Source organism: Myotis nattereri, assembly GCF_964212035.1.
Source record: "Myotis nattereri genome assembly, chromosome: 4".
NCBI lineage: Eukaryota > Metazoa > Chordata > Mammalia > Chiroptera > Vespertilionidae > Myotis > Myotis nattereri.
In genome coordinates this window covers 90,528,138-90,550,594 of record NC_138079.1, presented here as the reverse complement: position 1 = coordinate 90,550,594, position 22,457 = coordinate 90,528,138, and the positions used below count along the sequence as shown (strand labels likewise).

Here is a 22,457-nt window from a genome sequence, read left to right as displayed (position 1 = left end):
ACAAAGTTTCTGTTGAGAAAAGAGCTGACAATTTTATGGAAACTCCCTTATAGGTAACTGTTATTTTCTTGCTGCTTTCAAAATTTTTTTCTGTCTTTAACCTTTTGCATTTTAATTATGATGTATCTTGGTGTGGGCCTCTTTGGGTTCATCTTGTTTGAGACTCTGCACTTCCTCGACTTGCATGTCTGTTTCCTTCACCCGGTTAGGGAAGTTTTCTGTCATTATTTTTTCAAGTAGGTTTTCCATTTCTTGCTCTCTTTCTTCTCCTGGCACCCCCATAATGTGAATGTTGGTACGCTTGAAGTTGTCCCAGAGGCTCCTTTACACTATCCTCATTTTTTGTTTCTTTTTGCTTTCCTAATTGGGTGTTTTTTGCTTCCTTATATTCCATATTGCTGATTTGATTCTTGGATTTATCTACTCTATGTTGATTCCCTGTAAATTATTCTTCATTTCAGCTTGTGTATCCTTTATTTCGGACTGGTTCTTTTTTATGGTTTCCATGTCCTTTGTTATGCTGTTGAAGTTCTCACTGAGTTCATTGAGCATTCTTATAACCAGTGTTTTGAACTCTGCATATAAGAGATTGTTTCCATTTTGTTTAGTTCTTTTTCTGGAGTTTTGTTCTGTTCTTTCATTTGGGACGTGTTTCTCTGTCTCCTCATTTTGGCAGCCTCCCTGTGTTTGTTTCTAAGTATTAGGTAGAGCTGCTATATCTCTTAGGCTTGGTAGAGTGGCCTAATGTAGTAGGTGTTCTATAGGGTCCAGTGGTGCAGCCTCCCTGTTCGCCTGAGCTGGGCTCTCCAGGTGTGTCCCCTCAAGACCCCACCTTATGGGCCTTGTGCACCCTCCTGTTATAGTTGAGCCTTGATTGCTATTGGTACATCATTGGGAGGGATTTATCCCCAGGCCAGTCAGCTGCAAGGACTAGCTGCAGCCACCATTAAGGAAAAGCTGTTCAGGGGCCCATCCCATGGAACAGGACTTACTTCAGTGGGTCTCTGGTGCCCGCTGAGTCTGCTTCTTGAGTGTGTCTATTGTGGAGGTGGTTGGGTGGTGCTTTAGTGTGGTCTGAAGTTGTCCATTGGGTGCAAAGGCTCAGGCCTGACGTGCAGGCCAAAGTCAGCCACTGTCTGAGCCCTGCCTGAGGCCTCCTGGTAGGAGCTACAAAGCAATCTGCAGATGGCTGCTACTTGTGGTGGGTTTGGAGATGCCCAGGAGAGGCCAAGCAGTGAAACAAAGCTGGCTGCTACTAGTGCCAGGTTTGGGATCACTTAACAAAAGGTCAGGGGCACACCGAGACCAGATACTGCTTGTTCGAAAGATTTTAGGAAAGTCTGACGCATGAGCCAAAACAGGCAATTTGTATGGAAAAGCCACTGGAAACAGATTGGGCAGATCTGAAAGTTGAGCTGGGCGAGATCTGAGGGAATCACCAGGCCAGGGCAAACAGTGATAGCCAGATTGATGGAGGCTCAGATATGGCACCACCTGCTTGCTCTGTGTGGGAGGGCTCAGCAAAGGAACTGTGGCCTCTGCCAGCACTTTTGTCTGAGAGAAAGCTACCTCTTCAGCCCTCACCCAGAGAATTCAGTTTCTCCCCATATGTCCCTGGTGCCCTTTGAGCTGCTTGCCCAAGGTTAGAGCTCAGAGCGGGTGAGCCCTAGTAAGTCTGTGCATGGACCCTTAAAGAGGAATGCCTGGGACTCTAGCAGCCCTCCATCTCACTCAGCCATAATCCTCGCTGGCTTTTACAGCTAGAAGTTCTCAGGACTTCTCTTCTTGGCACTGGAACCTTGGGCTGGGGCGGGGGGGGGGGGGGGGGGGGCCTGGTGTGAGGCCAGGACCTCTCTCTTCTCAGGGGCAACCTCCACAGCCAAGATATCCCTTACAATTTTTATCCACCACACCTGGGTGTGGGACCACCTGGTTCCGTGTCTCCACCCCTCCTACCTGTGTTGATGTGGCTTCTTCTGTATTTTTACTTGTAGGTCTTCTGTTTAGCTAGATTTCAGGTGGTTCTGAATGATGGTTATTCTGTAGGTTAGTTGTAATTTTGATCTTTTTTTTTTTCTTTTACTAAAATTGCATTGGTTCTCATTTTGGCCAAGTTGAATGTTAAATCAGATGAGGTAGAAGCCCAAAGCACCATTATACAATGAATAAAGTTCTGGAACACAAAACTTTTGTTTTTAAAACCTTAAGAACATTACACTTTTATTATAAAATTTCATTAGTTATATTTGGGACATTTGACAGTCTGCTGCAGAACAATAATCCTTTGACACCATCAGCTGTTTGCTTGTTATGGTCCCTACACTGTACCTCCGTAAAACTAAATGCTCACGTTAAACTGAGGAGGGGGATAACCTTGTGCAAGTATAACACTGAAAGACTTGGGACCGAATGGGAAGTGACTAAAAATTAAATACCTTCCTTAAAGGTTCTTTTACTTAGTATGCCAAAAAAATCTACAAAGATTAAAATCGATTGAATCTGATTTTACTCTTTCATGGGTTGTTATTACATAGACTTTTTAATTTTTTATTTTTTGTGCTAAAAAAACCACAAAATCAAATTTACCGTCTTAGCTGTTTTTTAAAAAGACAGAGTCCAGTAGTGTTAACTGTATTACCATTATTGTGCAACAGATCTCCAGAACTTTTTCATCTTGCAGTGTTGGAACTCTAAGCCTACCAACATTAATTCCCCCTTTACCCTCCCGCCCTTCGTAATTACCTTTCTACTTTCTGTTTCTATGATATTTGACCACCGTAGATATTCCATATGAATGGAACCATACAGTAAATGTCCTTTTGTGACTGCGTTGGTCCCTTAGCATAATGTCCTTGAGGTTCATCTATATCAGTGATGGCGAACCTTTTGAGCTTGGCGTGTCAGCATTTTGAAAAACCCTAACTTAACCCTGGTGCCATGTCACATATAGAAATTTTTTTATATTTGCAACCATAGCAAAACAGATTTATATTTTTGATATTTATTTTATATATTTAAATGCCATTTAACAAAGAAAAATCAACCAAAAAAATGAGTTCACGTGTCAGAGGTTCGCCATCACTGATCTATACTGTGGCATGTGACAGGATTTCCTCCCTTTTTAAGGCTGCATAATATTCCATTGTGTGTATTTATCACATTTTCTTTATGTATTTGTCTTAATTTGCTTCCACCTCCTGGCTATTGTGAATAATGCTAATATGAACATGAATATTTCTTTTGAGAGCCTGCTTTCAATTCTTTTGGATGTATACCCAGAAGTATGATGGCTGGATCATTCTATTTTTTATTTTTTAAGGAACTTCCATACTATTTTCCATAATGACTGCTCTTACATTCTAATGAACAGTGAACAAAAATCCCAATTTTTCGGCATCCTCACCAACATTTTATTTTCTGGTTTTTTTGGGAGTGGCCATTCTGATGGGCATGAGGTAATATGTAAACGTTAAAAGCATTTATTGGGCCGAAACCGGTTTGGCTCAGTGGATAGAGCGTCGGCCTGCGGACTGAAAGGTCCCAGGTTCGATTCCGGTCAAGGGCATGTACCTGGGTTGCGGGCACATCCCCAGTGGGGAGTGTGCAGGAGGCAGCTGGTCGATGTTTCTCTCTCATCGATGTTTCTAACTCTCTATCTCTCTCCTTTCCTCTCTGTAAAAACTCAATAAAATATATTAAAAAAAAAAAAAAAAGCATTTATTGGCCCCAAAGGGACTTGTTCTCAGTTACCTAACAGATGTATCTCTTAATATTCATATTTACTAAAACTGTATTTTCCTATTTAACTATTTTCAAATTCTCAGTAACTGTACACCAGATTAACTGTTTTCACAGTCCTTAGGCATTGCAGCATTTTACTCCTATAAATATGCTTTTATGTATCATTTGACAGAATTTCAATGTCTAAGGCACATAAGCTATTTTCACTCAGGTTGCAACTGGGATGCTTACCTTTAGTTGAAAGTAAATACTCACATAGTAATAATAAATCTACATGCTGTGCTAATAAATCAATGATCATTGACCCACACAGGTTCAAGCATGCTAGAAATATCTCTGAAGTTGGTTTTCAATTCTCTGGCATTCCAGAAGCCAGTGGTAGATTTTGACCAAATACTGAGTTTAAATTTCTGATCCAGGTGGAATTTATATTGGGGGTACAGTATGAGGTATATAGATCCAACATTAATTATTTTATAAATTAAATCTCTATTGTTCAGATTATTACATTTGTTCCTCTTCCCCCCCCCCCATAATTCCCCTCCTCCCAGTTCCCGCCCCACCCTCCGCCCTCACTCCCCACCCACTGTCCTCACCCATAGGTGCACGATTTTTGTCCAGTCTCTTCCTGCATCCCCCACACCCCTTCCCCCCCCCCAAGAATAGTCAGTCCATTCCCTTTCTATGTCCCTGATTCTATTATGATCACCAGATTATTTATTCACTTGATTCTTAGATTCACTTGTTGATAGATGCATATTTGTTGTTCATAATTTGTATCTTTACCTTTTTCTTCTTCTTCCTCTTCTTAAAGGATACCTTTCAGCATTTCATATAATACTGGTTTGGTGGTGATGAACTCCTTTAGCTTTTCCTTATCTGTGGAGCTCTTTATCTGACCTTCTATTCTGAATGATAGCTTTGCTGGATAAAGTAATCTTGGTTGTAGGTTCTTGGTATTCATCACTTTGAATATTTCTTGCCACTCCCTTCTGGCCTGCAAAGTTTCTGTTGAGAAATCAGCTGACAGTCGTATGGGTACTCCCTTGTAGGTAACTGAGTTTCTTTCTCTTGCTGCTTTTAAGATTCTCTCTTTGTCTTTTGCTCTTGGCATTTTAATTATGATGTGTCTTGGTGTGGTCCTCTTTGGATTCCTTTTGTTTGAGGTTCTCTGCGCTTCTTGGACCTGTAAGTCTATTTCTTTCACCAGGTGGGGGAAGTTTTCTGTCATTATTTCTTCAAGTAGGTTTTCAATATCTTGCTCTCTCTTATCTTCTGGCACCCCTATAATTCTGATGTTGGTACGCTTGAAGCTGTCCCAGAGGCTCCTTACAGTATCTTCGTATTTTCGGATTCTTTTTTCATTTTGCTTTTCCGGTTGGGTGTTTTTTGCTTCTTTGCATTTCAAATCTTTGACTTGATTCTTGCGCTCCTCTGGTCTGCTGTTGGGTGTCTGTATAATATTCTTTATTTCAGTCAGTGTATGTTTAATTTCTAGTTGGTTCTTTATCACAGCATCGAGGGTCTCATTAGGTTTCTTGTAGATCTCATTAAGTTTATCGGCAGTTTCTAGAAAATTATTGAAAGACCTTAAAAGTGTGGTTTTGAGCTCTATATCCTCCAATTCTGACATTTGCGTCCTGTTTCTTTGTCTCCGCATTTTTTATGCTTTCTTGGTGCAACCCCTAGTGGTCTTTGTGCGCAGTATTGTTGTAGTTAAGCCTTGATTGTTGTAGGTAACACTGGGGGGGATTTGACCTCCAGGCCAACTGGTTGTGAGAATCAGCTATGTCTGCAGTGAGAGAACTTCTGTCCTCTAGGGAGGTGCTAATCTAGCCTTTGCCTGAGGCCATCCGGCAAATGCCTCTGTACAGGGCTTGGGCGGGGCAGGTCCCAGGGGATCTACAGGGTGGTGGAGGGAGCAGTTATGGCTGCTCTCAGTCCTGTCCCCAGGGGCTCTGCCTCTCAGAGTCCCAGCAACCGCTGCAAACCTTGGAGAGAAAGCTGCCTTCGAGTTCTGACCGAAGCCAGACAGTCCCGCTTCTCCCGTTTGAGTCTGGGTCCCTAGAGACTCGCCTGGATCTGGAGCTCAGTCTGAGACTCCCTCCCGATTGAAACAGACAACCGCGCCCTCAGCCGCCAGCCCGCTCCGCATGCACGCTGCACCTTAGTATTTGACTTCAGCACTGTGCCTCCTCTGAGTCTCGGTATGCTATTCTCTTTCCTCCTAGTTGTAGAACTTCCACTCAGCCAGCCTTCCTGTGGTTCTGGATGATGTCCATTCCGTCTTTTAGTTGTATTTTTGAAGTGGTTGTTCAAGGCAGCAAACTCTGGCGTTAACCTATGCCGCCATCTTGGTTTCTCCCCAACATTAATTTTTTCCAGGTGGCTATCCATAGATCTCAAACCTAGAATTGAACTACCCATATTTCATCAATGATTATGATGCCATCTTTATCATAAATTCTCGTGCCTTTTTTTTATATTTGTTGTTGTTTGACATGTCAGCCTGAGGGTCATTTTAACTGATTCCAATGTTGTACTCCTAAATGTTGTCCCTTTGTTGTTTTCCTTCAGGCCCGTTTGGTAACTTTATCTTATTTACCTTGAGGGTAGGTACTAATATGACTCAATCTGGACATAGTAGGTTATGTTGAATAAATCAGTGTCAATCCCACTTTGCTGTTGAAAGCCCAGAAACATTGGGTTATCCAAGGACACTTAGCTAGTCTTACGTGGGAGAGACAGGTGTTAACTCCTGGGTTCCACTCCTAACAGATGCTTCTCATCACTGTGAGATACAATGAACAGGATGTTAAAGGTCTTCTGGAGACAAACATGGGGTCAGTAATAAAAATTGCTGACATTTATTAAGCACTTATGGTATGTGTGAAACATCTGTTGCACGCTTCCTGTATTACTCTACTTGTCCCCAGTCCAAACCCCTGTGGAGGCACTGTCCCCGCTTTGCATACGAGGAAACTGTGCCAGTGCCTCAGAAAAAGTAACTTTCTTTTCCCAGCACTTCTCAGTGCCTGTCACACAGCGTTCCATTGGCATGTCTACACTGTCCACAGGAAGTGGTGGTTAACAGAGCAGCTGGGCTGGGCATTTTGAACTTTTAAATGTTTTATGGTACCTGAGAAATTGAAGATAGTTTCTTTTATCTGTTTAAATGCATGTGTATGCATTTTAGTCAGATATTCTGAGTACTGTTTGCAGTGATCGTCTTCAAGAGAAGATGGACCCGTTGGCAGTTGATTGGTCCTACTGAGGCCTTGGCTCACTGCTAAGTTTTGTATGGATGTTATCTCATTTAATCCTTAGTACAGTCTTGTGCACCTCATGAGCTAAGACAATTCCCATTCTGTAGGTGAAGGGCCAGGTTCCAGAAGATGAAGGCGTTGGCTTGCTCAAGTCTGTGGTTTCTAGGAAATGCCAGTGCTGGTACTTACACCCTCATGTGTCTGACCCTTCTCGTCTCCCAGTGTGTAGGCACCAGATAAATGTCGCTGATTGCTCTCTTGGACAACTTTGCTTTTCTCTTGCCCAGGGCCACGATCATGTCTCTGGAAGACTTTGAGCAGCGCTTGAATCAAGCCATTGAGAGAAATGCCTTCTTGGAGAGCGAGCTTGATGAGAAGGAGAATCTCCTAGAATCTGTTCAGCGACTGAAGGATGAAGCCAGAGGTCAGGAGGCCTGGGCTTTGTTCCCCCTGCCCTCACCGGCACTGTCCCCTCTCCCTACCTGAGAGCACTGCCTGGTGTCACCTATGCTGGAAATCTGCACCCTGCTTGGCACACAGACTGTCTGGGACCACACTTAAAGCTCCAGTTTATAACATTTATAGTTTATAAAGTGTGGCCAATAGAAGAGGTATTAAAAAGAAAAGCTCAGCCCTGGCTGGTTTGGCTCAGTGGATAGAGCATTAGACTGTGGACTGGAAGGTCCTGGGTTCGATCCCAGTCAAGGGCACATGCCCAGGTTGTGGGCTTGATCCTCCGTGGTGGGCATGCAGGAGGCAGCCGATCAATGATACTCTCTTAATCATTGATGTTTCTATATCTCTCTCCTCTCCCTTCCTCTCTGAAATCAGTAAAAATATATTTAAAAAAGGAAAGCCAAGTTTAAGAGTAGTTGTTCCTAAATGTAAGGAAGTGGTTAAATAAATTACATAGACTTATTTTGTGCAGTGTTAACCCATGTTTAAACTAACGGTATAGATATAAATGCAGTTATAGGACAATTGTTAGGACAGACCACTGAAGGGAGGAAGATAAGTCATAGACAGTAGATGTATGTTTCTGTTTATGCTAACTAAAAATCATTCATATTAGATGCTTAATAGATATACACATACATACCGGGTGAGGCAAAAGTAGGTGTACCGTTCTGAGTATGCGAAACATAGTTTATTCTCGTATTACTATTAATTATTGTGTTATTTTCCGTATGAACAACGGTGAACCTATCTTTGCCCCACCCTGTATAAATCGTATGTTTGAAAATGCAGAGAAAAGGGATTGGAAAGATCTCCATGTTATGAGAGTTGATGAGTGAGGGAGGGGCATTTGGGGATGGGTTGGGGAAGCATATTTTTTCACTTAGAATTCTACATTGGCATTCTTTTGAAACAATAAAAGCATTAGTGTATCACTGCCATAGTTAATTTTTTTTACACCTTTTGGTTTTTACTCAAAAGAAAAATCATGTAGTTTTACAAGCCGGCTAGGCAATATCCTGTGGGTTTCATGTCATTCAGGGTTTCTAGCTCGAGTTTTTCACCCTGTTTCTTTTCCTTGATCAGTGTCTACTGCTGACCCCTTCCCCTCCCCCTTCCACATCTCCATTCTCATCACCCAGTGCTAAGGCTTAATCTGAATTCTTTCCCTCGTGCAGATTTGCGGCAGGAATTGGCCGTGCAGCAAAAGCAGGAGAAACCCAGGACTCCCATGCCCAGCTCGGTGGCAGCTGAAAGGACAGACATAGCCGTGCAGGCCACTGGCTCAGTGCCGTCCACTCCTGTGGCACATCGGGGACCCAGCTCTAGCTTCACTCCGGGGACGTTCAGACGTGGTAAGAAGAATGGAGTCGGGAGGACTTTCTTTGCTTCACAAAGCTTTCCTGAGTGAGAGAGAAATTGGACTGGGCTAGTCAGCAGGGAGCAAACTGGGATGCTCACAGGGCAGAGCATTGAGGCACGTGAGAAGAGCCTCTTGGGTGTGAGGCAGTAGGGAGCAGTGGAGTCTGTGGTGAGCTGGAAAACGGAAGCCTCACTTGGAGGGAGCTCTGCTCCTGCCACAGGAGATTTGGGCCCAGCTTTAGTAGGCATTTCCCTTCTTCACCAGAAGCCAGAATCCTCTTGTTGAATATGAACTCTTCCAGATGTAAAATTTTGGTAACCAAACAAAAAGTGTTTTGTGGGTCCAGCAATATATCCAACTAGAAATGGAGCCACTGTGACCTGTGCTGTGTTGTAGAAATGAGGAATTTGAGTTTTCACCCCAGTCTCTCTGCTGACTGGTTAACACATTGCGTACCACATAGAAATCTCTAAGACATACGCCAGGGACCGCACTTTTTGGGCAACCTGCATGTTATTTAAATCATCATAATGCACTTTAGGTGTTTTTCAATAATTATAACATTTTTATTTACAAAAACAATTAAACAATTAAAGTTCCTAGTACTTTTTTAACATATGGTACTGCGTAAAACATTTTCCTCTATGAAGAGGGACCAAACAAAATTTACATAAGTATCTAGATTCGCTCCTTTTTCCATGGGGCGTGAAAAATGAGAACACTTGTGAGCGGTCCTTAACAGATGGTGCGCAAAACACGAGAAAAGTCCTGAGCGGAACAAAATGTGTTAACTGTGAGATTCTGAAGGGTTACTTAATAGCCACTAGTAATAATATAAAATTATTGAGTGCTCAGTATGTGCCAGTCACCCTGCTTAAAGTGCTTTGCATATATGTATATGCATATGCATACATATATATGTATATATGTATGCATATAGGTATATGTGTGTGTGTGTGTATACACATGTAACTTCACTGAATTCTCACCACAGGCCCAAAGTGCAAATAATGAAAGTGCTACCCTTGTTTGATGGCTGAGGAGACGGAGGCCTGAGTTGAGGGGCTTGCCTCCCAGCTGGTGAATGGCAGAGTTGGGATTCAAGCCTAGACAGGCTGGCTTCTGGGCTTCCACTGCTGTATACTGCTTTATCCCTTAGCTCGTCCCTGGGGGTGAAGAGACTGGTGAGTTTTCAGACTCCCAGTCTAGAGCAGTGTTTTCCACACGTTGGCAGGCACATGTGTTGGCTGGGTATCTTGTTAAATGCACCTCAGATTCAGTAGGTCTAGGTGGGGCCTGAGATGCGTTTCTAGCAAGTGCCCAAGGGATTCTGTACTGCTGGTGCCTGGTCTGCTTTGAGGAGGGAGGCTCTGCAGAGTATAGAACCCTTACAAGTGTGGTTGGCTCAGAGGCTCTTGGTGTTAAATTGCTATGTGGAATTCCTAGGACTTCAGGGCTGTGTTGATTTAGTTGTAGAAGAGTAACATGTAAAGATAAATATTTAATACAGGTTGGTCATTAAATAGGCTCTCACTGTGTGAGATAGTTAACTATTGAATGAAAAAACAGGAAAGCATCCAGAATCCAAGGCAAGAGTAGCCTCCCCCGCCTGCCCCTGGGGTTTTGCATTTAGCCATGTCAGTGCACAGACTTATGACTGTGGGTTGGTGTTACATGTACTTCCTTTTGCACACCCAGGTCTAGATGACTCCACAGGTGGGACCCCCCTCACGCCTGCGGCCCGGATATCAGCCCTCAACATCGTGGGAGACCTGCTGCGGAAAGTGGGGGTAAGACCGACTGGCGCCTCCCTGGGTTTGCTGTGGCTTTTTGCCTGTCCTTCAGGAAGTTGGCGAGGGATGATGACCTTACCACTTCCTTTCCCCTTTAACAGAGTTCATGAGTTCTAGGTGTAGCTCGAGGTCTGTCACAACCTTTAGAATTATGGACGCTTCTGTGGGCCTTGACTCTAAGTCATCTCTTTGATCCCTGGATAGATGTTTATTTCCCTGTACCGTTTTTTCCTTGGAATTTGGGAAGTTCAAATGGTGTGTATGATTTTTTTTCTTAATTTGAAAAAACAGAAACATTTGAAAATTGCCTTCCGTTTGTTTCTCAGGGAGTTAAGAGAAAATCTTGAAAGGCTAGGGCAGGGAACTTAATAGGTTTTATATTAATTACAGGGAAGGATTCTTTTGCGCTTAAGAAATAACATAGGTATTCGTTGTAGTTTTCATTTTATTTTTTAAAATGATGCTCAGCAGGCCACATAATTTAACTCCTGTCAGTCTGTCATCAACCAGGATTTATGTATTCAGAGCTGCAACTCAATAGGAGCTTGCAACTCCTTTCTTATGTTTTTACTTTGGGCTTTGGATCATCTGATTTTCTGTTATATGAACAGTTCTCTGAATATTTTGCACAGTTAGCGTGTAGAGAAGCTTGGGGAGGGTCTCAGTGCCCTTTTGGTTTTTGTGGGGTCTGTTTACAGCAAAGCAAAGTCCTTGTTCAGACCTTCATATTTCCCATAGGCAGGGTTGGATAATCGGTAGTTAGTGATTTCCAGGAAGCAGCTAAATATCTTAGGCCTGCAGGTCTAAGTTGGCTGTGCATTGGATTCCTTTGGGCCCCACTTGGGAATTCCAGTGCACAACACACTGCTTTAGGCTCCAGTGAGAGATACGAGTTCTTGTCTTTAACTTGAGAGATGAAAGCCTATTTCTCTCCAGGCACTGGAGTCCAAACTCGCATCCTGCCGGAACTTCGTGTACGAGCAGTCCCCAAACCGGACAGGTGGCCCCACCTCAGGGCGGGCCAGCAAGAGCAGAGATGGTGGTGACAGACGGCCAAGCAGCACCAGCGTGCCTCTGGGCGATAAAGGGTCAGTATTTTTTGCTGTCACTCGAGGTGGGATCCTCTAGCTCTGACCAAAAGCCATTTAAAAAACAATACATATATATAATTAGAGGCCCAATGCACGAAATTTGTGCAAGAGTAGGCCTTCCGGCTGCCGTTCCGGCTTCTCCGTCTGGCACCTGGGACCCAGGCTTCCCTCGCAGCCCTGGCTTTGGAAGGACATCTGGTCTAATTAGTAGATTACACTTTTATTATTATATTACGCTTTTATTATAGATATATATAGTACACCCATACGCACACACACACATACACGCACACACATATATGTATATATTTATTAATTTCAGAGAGTAAGAGAGAGAGAAACATCAATGATGAGAGAGAATCATCGATCAGCTGCCTCCTGCACAACCCCTATTAGGGATTGAGCCCACAACCCCGGGCATGTGCCCTGACTGGAATTGAACCATTACTTCCTGGTTCATAGATTGATGCTCAGCCACTGGGTCACACAAGTTGGGCCCGAAAGCTATTTTTTAAAAGTTGCAGGTTTATGTCAGTGAACTCTACCCCGTCCCTGGAGACAGAATTAGGTGGTGTCTTCTATTTGGGCAAATGGCCAAGGAGAGGCTTGTGTTTTATCAGATTCTGCAGTCCCAGCTCCTGGTCACGCTGTGAGGATGTCCTGTATAAATCACTTGTCTGGGACTTGAACTTCTAATACTGCTCTGCTTCCTCCAGAAGAGGATTTAAATAAAAAATTAAAAAACAAAACAAACTTTAGAACCTTCTGGAAACTGGCAATAAATTCCAGCCAGACTAGAATCCTGAAGCCAGTCACTGGATTGGAAAACAAATCTGACCTTTAATGGCTTCATGTACTTTCTTGCCTGAAGAAAATCAGTAAGCTTCCAGCATCAGTAACTTTCTAAGATGTGCCACCATCTTACTGGACCCCAAGCCACAATCTGGTGGGTCCCTGGCAAACAGGTGACAGGAAATGAAGAATTGTTTTCCGTGGGAACGCATGTAACTTCCAGACCTTTAAAGAGGGTCTTCTGCACCTGGGCTTCTGGTGTGGCCTTGGGAATGGGAGCGCTAGACAGCCAGTGTCCTTTTCTTCATTTCACAGGAGAGAAAATTGAGACGCAGTGACCCTGCTCCTGACTCTTGATATTCATTCTTGTAACTGTGGGCCCCGATGCTAGTCAGTCGTAACAGCTGTAATGTCTGCTTAATTTGGTTTGCTCTGTCTGAAGGTCGGGAAAACGCCTGGAGTTTGGGAAGCCGCCTTCAAATCTGTCCTCACCGTCGCTGCCGTCAGCCCAGGGTGTAGTCAAGCTGTTGCTTTAGGAAATCCACAGAAGCAAAGCCACTGGTGTCTGTGCGGGAGTTGTTACCTTTCACCCCCTCTTCACACTAGGTTTTGTTTTTTTGTTTTGTTTTGTTTTTTAAGGTAGTTTGAGAAATATGGGCAAGCAGTCACACTAGCCAATGACTGAGGCCATTGCCCGTGGCCCTGGTGGTTGACCCTGTGGAATGCGGTCTCAGTCCCAGCCTCCATGTTGGTGTGTTGCAGACGGACAGGGACAAACTGGACCTGCTGGAAAGGGTTCTGAGTGTGAGTGCGGAGGCTTCCCCATCATTGTGAGCTGACCCAAGCCCTGATTGGTCCTGAGAGTGTTTTTAACGTCCGGAGGGAAACGCCTTACAAGGGGATCTGACCCCCTCGGGCTCCCCAGTCCCATTCACCTGGAGCTGTCTTCGAGAACAAAGTCTCTCAACACTGCATGGACAGCAAGGATCGGCACACTGAGATCACCTCTAAGAGCAGAGAGTAGACTAGGCACGTGCTGACTAAAACTGTGTAGTGTACCTCCCACACTTTTTAAGCTGGCTCATTGACGCTTTTAGAGGTGTGCCTGAGTTTCAGGGTATATTTTATGTGGACCAGGTCAGTGGAAAACCTTTCCTGTTTACATGTGTCCTGACCGTTACTTGTCCTGTGCCCCACCCCTGGCATGGGGGTGACCTCTGCTTCAGGACCCGCAAAGTCATGCGGGTGGAGCGGCCTTGGAAATAGAGCCTTTAAGAATAGAATTTCATTGATGGCCATAATGAAATAATCAGGGTAACCTTCAAATAAGGTTAAACCACCAGGATTGTTGTTGATGACGCTTCTTGTCAAAGAAGAAACGCACACAGGATTTTCAGCGTGGACGGGGCACATGCCTATCTCTGCTTGCTGGGAATGGCTGTCTCACGCTCTCCATCACACGTAAAAAGAAGACATGAATTCAGGAGCATGTGTGTAGTTCAACAACCTTCCTTTTGTAACTAAGTTATTTTTCCAAAAGAACAGCAAAGCTATCCTTGCTTTGAAAATAGAACTTTTCAAGTGCTACTGAAATTCAACAGGGAATTAAACTTCAGTGCCTGGTTCATTATCCTAAAAACATTTAACCTGTAATGGGAAAAGATGTACTTTTATTTTTTTAAAAGAACAATAAAATCAAGAGAAACTAATTTTCAACTAGTGTGTGGTGGTCAGTAAATGCTGCTTCCTGTGTCCTTCTGCGTTTGCTCCTATGGTGAAAAGCTTGCTTCCTAACCAAGTAACTGAATATGGAAAAACCCACTTTTTAAACGTTTTCCTCCAAATCAACTTCTTCAGACTGCACTGAGGATACGTTTGTGTAGTTTTCAGGGCATTTTCACATTTGGTCGCTCTGCGGAGCCTTCGCCGTTTCCGTATTTGCTCTCTTCTCAAATCTGAGTCCCCGGTGTTGGTGCATGGACTCCTTTATGTGAAAGGAACCTTTGCAAGGAATCTCTGTGTGGAGCCTCTGGCTGAGGAAGGAAAGGCCCATGGCCTGGCCTTTCAGGGTCCTCACGCTAAGAATGGTTTTGATATTTTTAAAGGGTTGTTTTAGAAAAAAAATGAATCTGTGACAGAGACCATATGTAAACTAAAATATTTACCCTCTGGCCTTTACAGAGTTTGTCAACCCCTGCTGTGCGAAGTCTTGTGCTTTAACTTTAAAAATTCAAGGAAAGCTTGTGTTCTTCACATCACATACGTACTGGTTTTGATGGATAAAGATGTTCTTCCTGATCATGTTCCTCTCTGAGCTCGAGCTGCCCACCTCCTGGCTGGAGAAACCCCTTGCACAGACTCACTTTGCAGCTGCTCTTGCCAGGTGGGAACTTGGGCAATTTTATTTCACCTCCCTAGCCTCAGTTTTTCCATTTAAGAAGTAACCTTCACTTCTTAGGGTCCCCCCCCCCATTCTTTCGCTCTGTAGAAAACGAACACCGACTATGTTCCAGTGATTTAATCCTTTTATTTATTCGTGAGGGTGTCCTTAAATACAGTCGGGGTGCATATAAAACAGTGTCACATTCCTGCTCTTGTCCAGTCGAGCAGTGTCTCCTTTTTAATTCAGGTGACTACGGAAGGCACTCGGTCTCAGTGAACTGTGTGCATCTGAGGTGTGGTAACCAGGACGGGGGAGAACTTTCAAACCAGGTCCTGCTCATGATGTTGGAAGAGGACACAGGGCAGGGAATGACTTGGGAGTGGGAGGGGCAGTGGCACCCATTTTGGTGACTTTCTCCCCATTTTATGTAAACTAAGTTGCCAGTGATTACGTTACTGTGGATCTATTTATCTAAAAACTCAAAACCTCTGCACAGTTCCTGATAGAGGGGGAGTGGGTGTGTCTGTGTGTCCTGTTGGTTTTCCTCATTTGGTACACGATTCAAAACTTAAGTTGATGCCCTGAGCACAGGGAGGTGTTATGTTCACTGTGAGGGGTGTTTGTGAGGTTTGGAATTTGAAAATGGATTTGGACAGTGCTAAGCAGAGTCCACTGGGTGTTGTTTTTGTTTTCGGCAAGTTTGTCTATTCACTGGCTTTGGTTCCGTTGAAGTCTGCATCACGAGCATCCATTTCCTCATCTGAACCATCCGCGTTTTCAATAACTCGACGTCCTCCAGACCTTCTAGAGGGAACAAAAGAGGTCTCGTTTCCTCGCCTGTGGGTTTTAAGAAAACACACGTTTCTTTAGTACAGAAATTGTCGTAAGAGACTTTTAGAAATGGGGGGGAAAAACTCAAATGAGACACAAATGTTGAGGTTGAAGTCAACAAATCTTGACCAGTTCCAAAGTTTGGTTACATTTGATCAGCTGGAGTGGGGGGAAGTAGGTTCCATGTCTGGCTGCTGTTCACGGACTCCAGGGTCCTGGTCTGCGGTGACCATGTCCGCATGGGTTTATTCATACCCTGTGGAGTAGGTAGGAAGGAGAAATGTTCTCATCCTGCACCTTGCCTTCAGAGCGGGGACCAGGGAAGGGTTTTAGGTTTGCAACTGGAAGAAGGTGGAAATGATGTTAAGGCAGTGGTTCTCAACCTTCCTAATGCCGTGACCCTTTAACACAGTTCCTCATGTTGTGGTGACCCCCAATTTCATTGTTACAAATTGAACATAATTAACGCACAGTGATTAATCACAAAAACAATATGTAATTATATATGTGTTTTCCGATAGTCTTAGGCGACCCCTGTGAAATGGTCGTTCGACCCCCAAAGGGGTCGCGACCCACAGGTTGAGAACCGCTGTGTTAAGGGCAGCCTGAGAGGGAAGGCAGTCACTGCGCGGTTGCTCTGGTTACAGGCAACTCGGCGCCCAGCTTTGGTGGAACAGAATTCTTGGGCTGAGTTTCCCCAGGGTGGGGGTCTCATCTGTGTTTTTACTCATCATGGCAGCCACCATTCTTGGCTTATAATAGGTGCTCAATGAGTATGTGTTGGATTAACAGGTTCCACTTATTTTTCTAAGGTGTATTTTAGCTCTAGCTGGTAGGGCACCCCTTTCTGTCCTTACCGTGCCTGTCTCCTCTGTCCTACCTGATGCCCTGAGTGACCACTTACGTTACCCTCAGGTGGTGAGGCTTTGCATAGGAGGGCGGGCTGGCAGGAGGAGGAAAAGTCGGCTCCACCTGCACTTAACCGTCATGGTTTGGAAGGAATGTTTGCCTCCTTTTCAGTGGCCACAACCAATAATTGTGTGGGGCTCTGGCCACCTGGCCCTGTTTTGACCTGATTCAGAGGTCAGGTCTTAAATCATTCTAGGATGTCTAAGAAGAAAGCAGACTTTGTAAGAAAAACGACCCGCTTGACCACGCAAAGCCTGGACAGAAAAGCCATGAAGGTGAGCCCATCCCAGTAATTGATACTTGAGTTAAGAACAACGCGGACAGGTCAGATTGGAGGCATAAGCAAGGCCCACAGGATCCTGATCGCTGAGGGGGGGAATCCCAACAGCATTGAGGTCTGAGGGTGGGAGAGACCCACCAGGTGCAGGGGATGGCACCCCCAAGGTACGGCGATCAGGAATAAATACTTAAAGTTGTAGCCACTCTCAGCTAGACTCAGGCCAACTTCTAGGCCCCCCACTCCTATCTCTCTCTAGTGGCAACGTTAAAAGTCTTTTTCTAGGAATTTGGGCCAGAGAGCAGGGTCTCGGAGCCCTGGGGGAGCAGCAGTCCAGGCTCTCTCCTACTTCCACCCGGTTTGAAACTTGGTGGGTGGCCTGGGGCCGGAATCAGTGCTTCCTGGAAGAGTCTGTATTTGCTAATTGATAGGTGGGCTCCTTGGTCTAAAGAGGAAACTCCCTGGGTCACTAAGTCCCCTGTCGAGGCTTCGGCCCTGTGAACCTGTTTTGTCTGGTTCAGGTGTGTCTGCCTTGAAGGGACTGATTTAAAATCCTAGGCAAAGGTTGACACTGGCTGTAACTGTCACAGGAAGTAAGGGACCCCTGTAAAGGTTTTCTTAAAGGGTCTGGTCCTGGAGAATGTGGGTTCTATTTGTGGGCTCAGAGAACTTACTCACCAACATGAGGGTGTAAGCACCTGCTGCTTCAGGACTGGAGCCCCCATTATCTGTGGGTCCCCTGCTGCAGGTGACCCCAGAGTTCATCTAACCCTATGTTCCCAGTGAGCTGGCAGGAGAGCTCGGAAGCTGAGGCTAAAAGCTCCTGCCAAGACCTCATCCAGCTTTAAGTATTTGAGTAGTGACAGCAAAGCTGAGATTCTTGGAAAGGGAAGACAGACACAGCCAGGGCTTGCTTGGCCTCTCAGGAGGATGAGAGGAAAACCAGGCCCCAGGCGCCTACCTTACGAATGAAAAGGTTGTTAGACCCCTCCAGAGACATCCAGACCTCTTAACTCTGCCTTGTGAAGGGCCCCAGGCGCTTCCTAGAGTCTTGGGTACCGGTGCCCCCATCCGTGAGTGAGTACGTGCAGTGAGACTCTGGAAGAGACTCTGCCAGGACTCTGCCAGCTCTGTGGTGGCTCACGTCACCCTCGCATGCTGAAAACGCAGCTCAGAGCCAGGCCTCGCTGCAGCCCCGCGCTCATGTCGCCCTCATACGCTGAAAATGCAGCTAGGAGCCAGGCCTTCCTGAAGCCCCAACACTTGGAAGGCATCATGGCGAGCTCACTTTCCTTGCGGACAAGTTTGTGAAACCCCACCCGGGGGTGGGTGAGGGGGCAGATTTCTGGGCTGTGCTTCCGTGAACCTATGCTTTGTTAATTCTGACTAGTGAACTAGACTGAAGCCATTCTCCAGGAGTGTGCCCACATCGTGGCGTTGTCATACCTGCTCCGTGCAGTGTTAGCCGGACGAGGGAGGGCGAGTGTCCCTAACAGGGTAAGAGAGGCCCTCTCACGCAGGTAAGAACAATCTAAGTGACACAGCCTCTAAGCTCTTGTCACTGCGTGGTTTCAGGGACACATTCGGTGCCGTGTCATGCCAAAGCGGAAGCAGGGAAGGAGAATGGGTCAAGGCATGAGGTCATCTTGCGTTGATCTTGGTTGTGATGGACAGTTTTGAACTAAGATGTCCGAGCCTTCAGATATTGCAGGAATCTCAGAGAAATTTGCAAGGGCCAAAAAAAGGGGCAGGGAGGGCGCGATGGGCAGAAAGGAAATGGAAACTGAGTGAACACACGAGCCGCAGCAAAGCTGAAGGCATGATACCTGGTGAGTCACTGCGCAGTTTCCTGGGGGAGGGGGCCTCTGAAACAGAGAGAGAGAGTCCTTGGCGGTTATCATTAGGCAAACGGGAGGGAGCCCATTTAAGTACCTTTCAATCATGGAGGCGTTTGCTTTAATGAAATAATTACAGGCACTTTTAAGTCAATCTGCCAACAAAGCATCTAAAGCCCAGCTGGCACACAAAAGGACAAGCTACTTCTTTAAAATCAAAACGCAAATTTCTGTCCTTGTGAGCTCCTTTTAGGAACACAGGTGGCTTCCTCCCATCATGTAAACCTGTTCAGGAAGGTAAAGCCATGTGAGTAAGCTAGTTCAAAGTTCCCCCTGGAAACGGAGTCCCAGACTAAGCACCTGCTGCAAGGTCTCACTGTTACTACTTGGTCTTCGTTGCCTTTTATGCCTGCAGCAAGCAGATAGAGGTGGACACCTTCTGCAGATGAATGGCAATGTGGCACATGATGGGGACGCTAGACAGGCCCAAGAGGGCTTGTGTCGAGACTTATCTGGCTGGTAAAATTATGAAACTTGTTTGCAGTTCCTCTGAGGAGTTGGCTAGGCTCCCAACCTCACTCAAAGCTCTATTTTGAGGAAGACCTGTGCTTGATTTTAGGTTTAGTACATCTAGAAGACTCAGAAGGCAGAAAAGGTCTGATCCGTCTTCAGCTACGTTATGTGTATGTTCATGTTAGGACTGTAAAATAATGGTTTCTTTCATACAGGCCTGGGTGGTCTAAGAAGGGTTAGTTGTCTGGGGTAGAACCCACAAGGGATGTTCGGAGTATCCCAAGAAAAGGGAGTAGTGACAGCAAAGGGGTGAGAGAGCAGGAGTGGCTGACTACTTCCCCAGGCACCGAGGAGTGTCTGGGAGTCTTTGTGGTGAGAGTAGCTCTCCCACTGACAGTCAACCCTGGGGGTTGCCCCCCTGCTGGACCTGAGAGGTTAGGCCTGGTTTCCAGTCCATCAGGCCCCTCGTTATGCTGGGACTGGGGCCTCGTTCCTGAATCCGGTACCCCGAACCAGCTGTTCTCTTCCCTCTTCTGAAAGGGGTTTGGGCTTTCCCTTCATCTCATGTAGTGGTTCTCAAAGTCTCTAGGCTACAGGCCAAGGGCTCCTGGGCATGCCATTGGGTAGGAAAAGTCTATTTGGTGCTAATGTGGTTGTCACTTGCTTTTTAACTGAGAAGTAGTCCTTAAGGTCATAGTCATCAATTTGTGGCCACAATAGCTAGAACTCACTATTGTTTTCACTGTATTTAATGTCATCGTTACCTGGTGATGCTGGTTTAACAATAGAGGGGTGGTAGTGTATGCGTAACACAGTTAATGTAAAAGAAAATATCAAGTAAACAGTAGTGCAGGTAGTGAGAGGCAAAGGTGGTTGAGAATGACAGGTTAGAGAAACATCTCTGACCCAGCTCTGCCCCAGACACTGAGGATGAATCACCAGACACAGCCTCTATGCTCACAGGCTTGCAGGTGAGAGAGAGACAGATCATGCATGAGGTAAGTACAGTAAACAGCAGGTTCCATGGTGACAGGAGAGAGGAGAACTGTAGGGAGTGAGGTTGGAAATTTTAGAGAGAGAGATAAATAAACCTCTGAAGGAAAGGAAGAGGGAGTCAGCTGTGCAGAGAGCTGGGGGAAGAGCATTCCAGGCAGAGGGGTCAGCCAGGGCCCTGAGGCACTGTGTGGAGAGGTCAGGGAGTCATTAGGAGGCAGTGGACAGAGATCATGAAGGACCTAGTGGAACCAACCATTGGAGAGACATGACTTAGCTCTATTCAAACAGGATTCTTCTGGCTGCTGTGTTGAGAACAGACTGTAAGAGGGAGAGCATGGAAGCAGGGAGGCCTGAGGAAGCTGCGAAAGTTGTTGAGATGGGAGGAGGGTGGCAAGAAGTGGTTGGCTTCTGGGTATATGGTATTTTTAAGGGAGTTAACCAGATTTTCTGACAGATTAGATGCAGAGTATGGGGGAGAGAGGAAAGTAAAGAAAGAACACAAGGTCTGTGGTCTGGGTTAATTGATGGAAACTTTACCATCCCACTTGTTGAGCTGGGAAGGACGGGGGGAGGAGCTGGTTTGGGGTGAAGAGGTTCAATTGAGGCTCAGGTTGGGGCATGTAAGGTGTGAGCGGCCCATGAGATACTGAGTGGGAATGTCAAGCAGGGTCTGGATTCCAGGAAGAACCTAGGGAGTTAGGAGATGGAATTCTAAAGGCACAGGGCTGGCTGAGATCATCAGGGAGGAGCGACAGAGGTGGACATGAAGAGAGATCCAAGATGGCGCCCTGGGGCAGGCCCACGGCCAGAAAGCAGGTGAGGCTGGTGTCGGAAGCCCAGTGAAGAAAGTACAGGGAGGAGGAGTGATGGGATGGTGCTGCTGAGTCAGGTCGGGACCAAGGACTGACCACGGGATTAGAGCCTGTGTGTGGTCAAGAGTAGGAGGAGCGAGCCATAGCCAGTTTGGCTCAATGGATAAAGCATCGGCCTGCAGACTGAAGGGTCCTGGGTTCGATTCCAGTCAAGGGCACATGCCCAGGTTGTGGGCTCGATCTCCAGTGGGGGGCGTGCAGGAGGCAGCCAATCAGTGATTCTCCCTCTTCCTTCCTCTCTGAAATCAATAAAAATATATATTTTTTAAAAAGAGATGCGTGAGGCTAAGAGGGTTTTTCTGCTGATGCAATGACTCCTCGAGAGGGGAAACATGGCAGAGGAAGAAGGTAAGATTTTCTGGAATAACATCCTCAAGTAAACAAGAGGCGAGTCCAACAGAGGGGTTGGCCTTAGTGGGTGCTGGACAGTTCAGCCCAGAAATGGTGCAGAAAGTTGAAGAAATGAGATGTAGGGAGGTCAACTGATGGGGCAGTGGGAGCTTGTTTACTTTCTATGATGGTTTCTATTTTTCAGTTAAATAGGAAGTAAGGTCATAAGCTGAGACTGGGCGGAGATAGTAATTTTAGGGAGAAAATAAAAGCAGATCTCTAAGAGAGCAGGAGGCTGAAGTACAGCCAGCATGGTTGCTTTTCTCACACCCTTTGGAGCTGTAGGTGGGAAGTACAACACAGCAAGAGGGCTCCACAGGGTACTGAGGATGTGTGAAAGGCTGATGGCAACTCCTGAGCCTGGGTTCGATGCTAGGTAAGGAGTCATTGGGGTTGTGAGAGGATGGGTTGAAGATCCCAGGAGTTAGAAGGTGGCAGCAGGCAAATGATGCGATGCCTGAAGGTCAAATTAGGGCTTTGAGTTAGTGGCAGGATCATGGAGAAGAGAAGGTGGAGGGGTGTGAGAGAATGTGACAGGAAGCTCAGAGCTAAATTTCAAGGAATTGGGGGTGGGAGGGAGCCTGAAGGAGCAGGGTGGTGACCTACCCACCTTCAGACCCAGAAGTTATACAGGAGAGAGAACAGACCTCAGTGCAGTCAGGGCCAGGTTCTCAACCTTGGGCAACTGTACCCTCAGAGAACATCTGGCAACATATCGAGACACTTTAGGTTGTCACAGCTGGTTGGAATGCTACTCTAGCTGGTGTCGGAAGACCAGGGATGCTGTTCAACATCCTACAATATACCGGCCAGTCTTACCCAGCCCCAGTAGTGCCAAGGAACCCTGGGTTTTAGAGAAAGGTGGTGAAGAAAAAGGCCAGAAGAGAAGGCTCAGGAGACGGGAAACTGCCTCTCCCTCCTCCTCCTCACCAGAAGGATGGGCAAAGAT

At 45.8% G+C, this 22,457-nt stretch overlaps 2 protein-coding genes across 3 annotated transcripts in view; one reads left to right on the top strand and one right to left on the bottom strand.

Annotated features, from left to right (window-relative positions):
- The window catches only part of NDE1 (nudE neurodevelopment protein 1), a 33,005-nt gene extending 18,789 nt beyond the window's left edge, over positions 1-14,216 (top strand). The window contains exons 4-8 of one of the 2 annotated variants that reach the window (XM_081088875.1): positions 7,295-7,431; positions 8,642-8,818; positions 10,525-10,616; positions 11,556-11,707; positions 12,945-14,216. In XM_081088875.1, the coding sequence (XP_080945001.1) occupies positions 7,295-7,431; positions 8,642-8,818; positions 10,525-10,616; positions 11,556-11,707; positions 12,945-13,038 (652 nt within the window). In that variant the 3' untranslated portion in view covers positions 13,039-14,216. Of the gene's footprint in view, positions 1-7,294; positions 7,432-8,641; positions 8,819-10,524; positions 10,617-11,555; positions 11,712-12,944 lie in introns of both variants that reach the window. The other variant, XM_081088876.1, reaches the window with a different exon arrangement.
- A 795-nt stretch (positions 14,217-15,011) lies between these two features.
- Positions 15,012-22,457, bottom strand: part of MYH11 (myosin heavy chain 11) — a gene marked incomplete at its 5' end in the record, with an annotated part of 57,460 nt that continues 50,014 nt past the window's right edge. Inside the window, one exon of the mRNA XM_081090278.1 lies at positions 15,012-15,722. Coding sequence (XP_080946404.1) covers positions 15,590-15,722 — 133 coding nt within the window. The 3' untranslated portion in view covers positions 15,012-15,589. The remainder of the gene's footprint in view (positions 15,723-22,457) is intronic.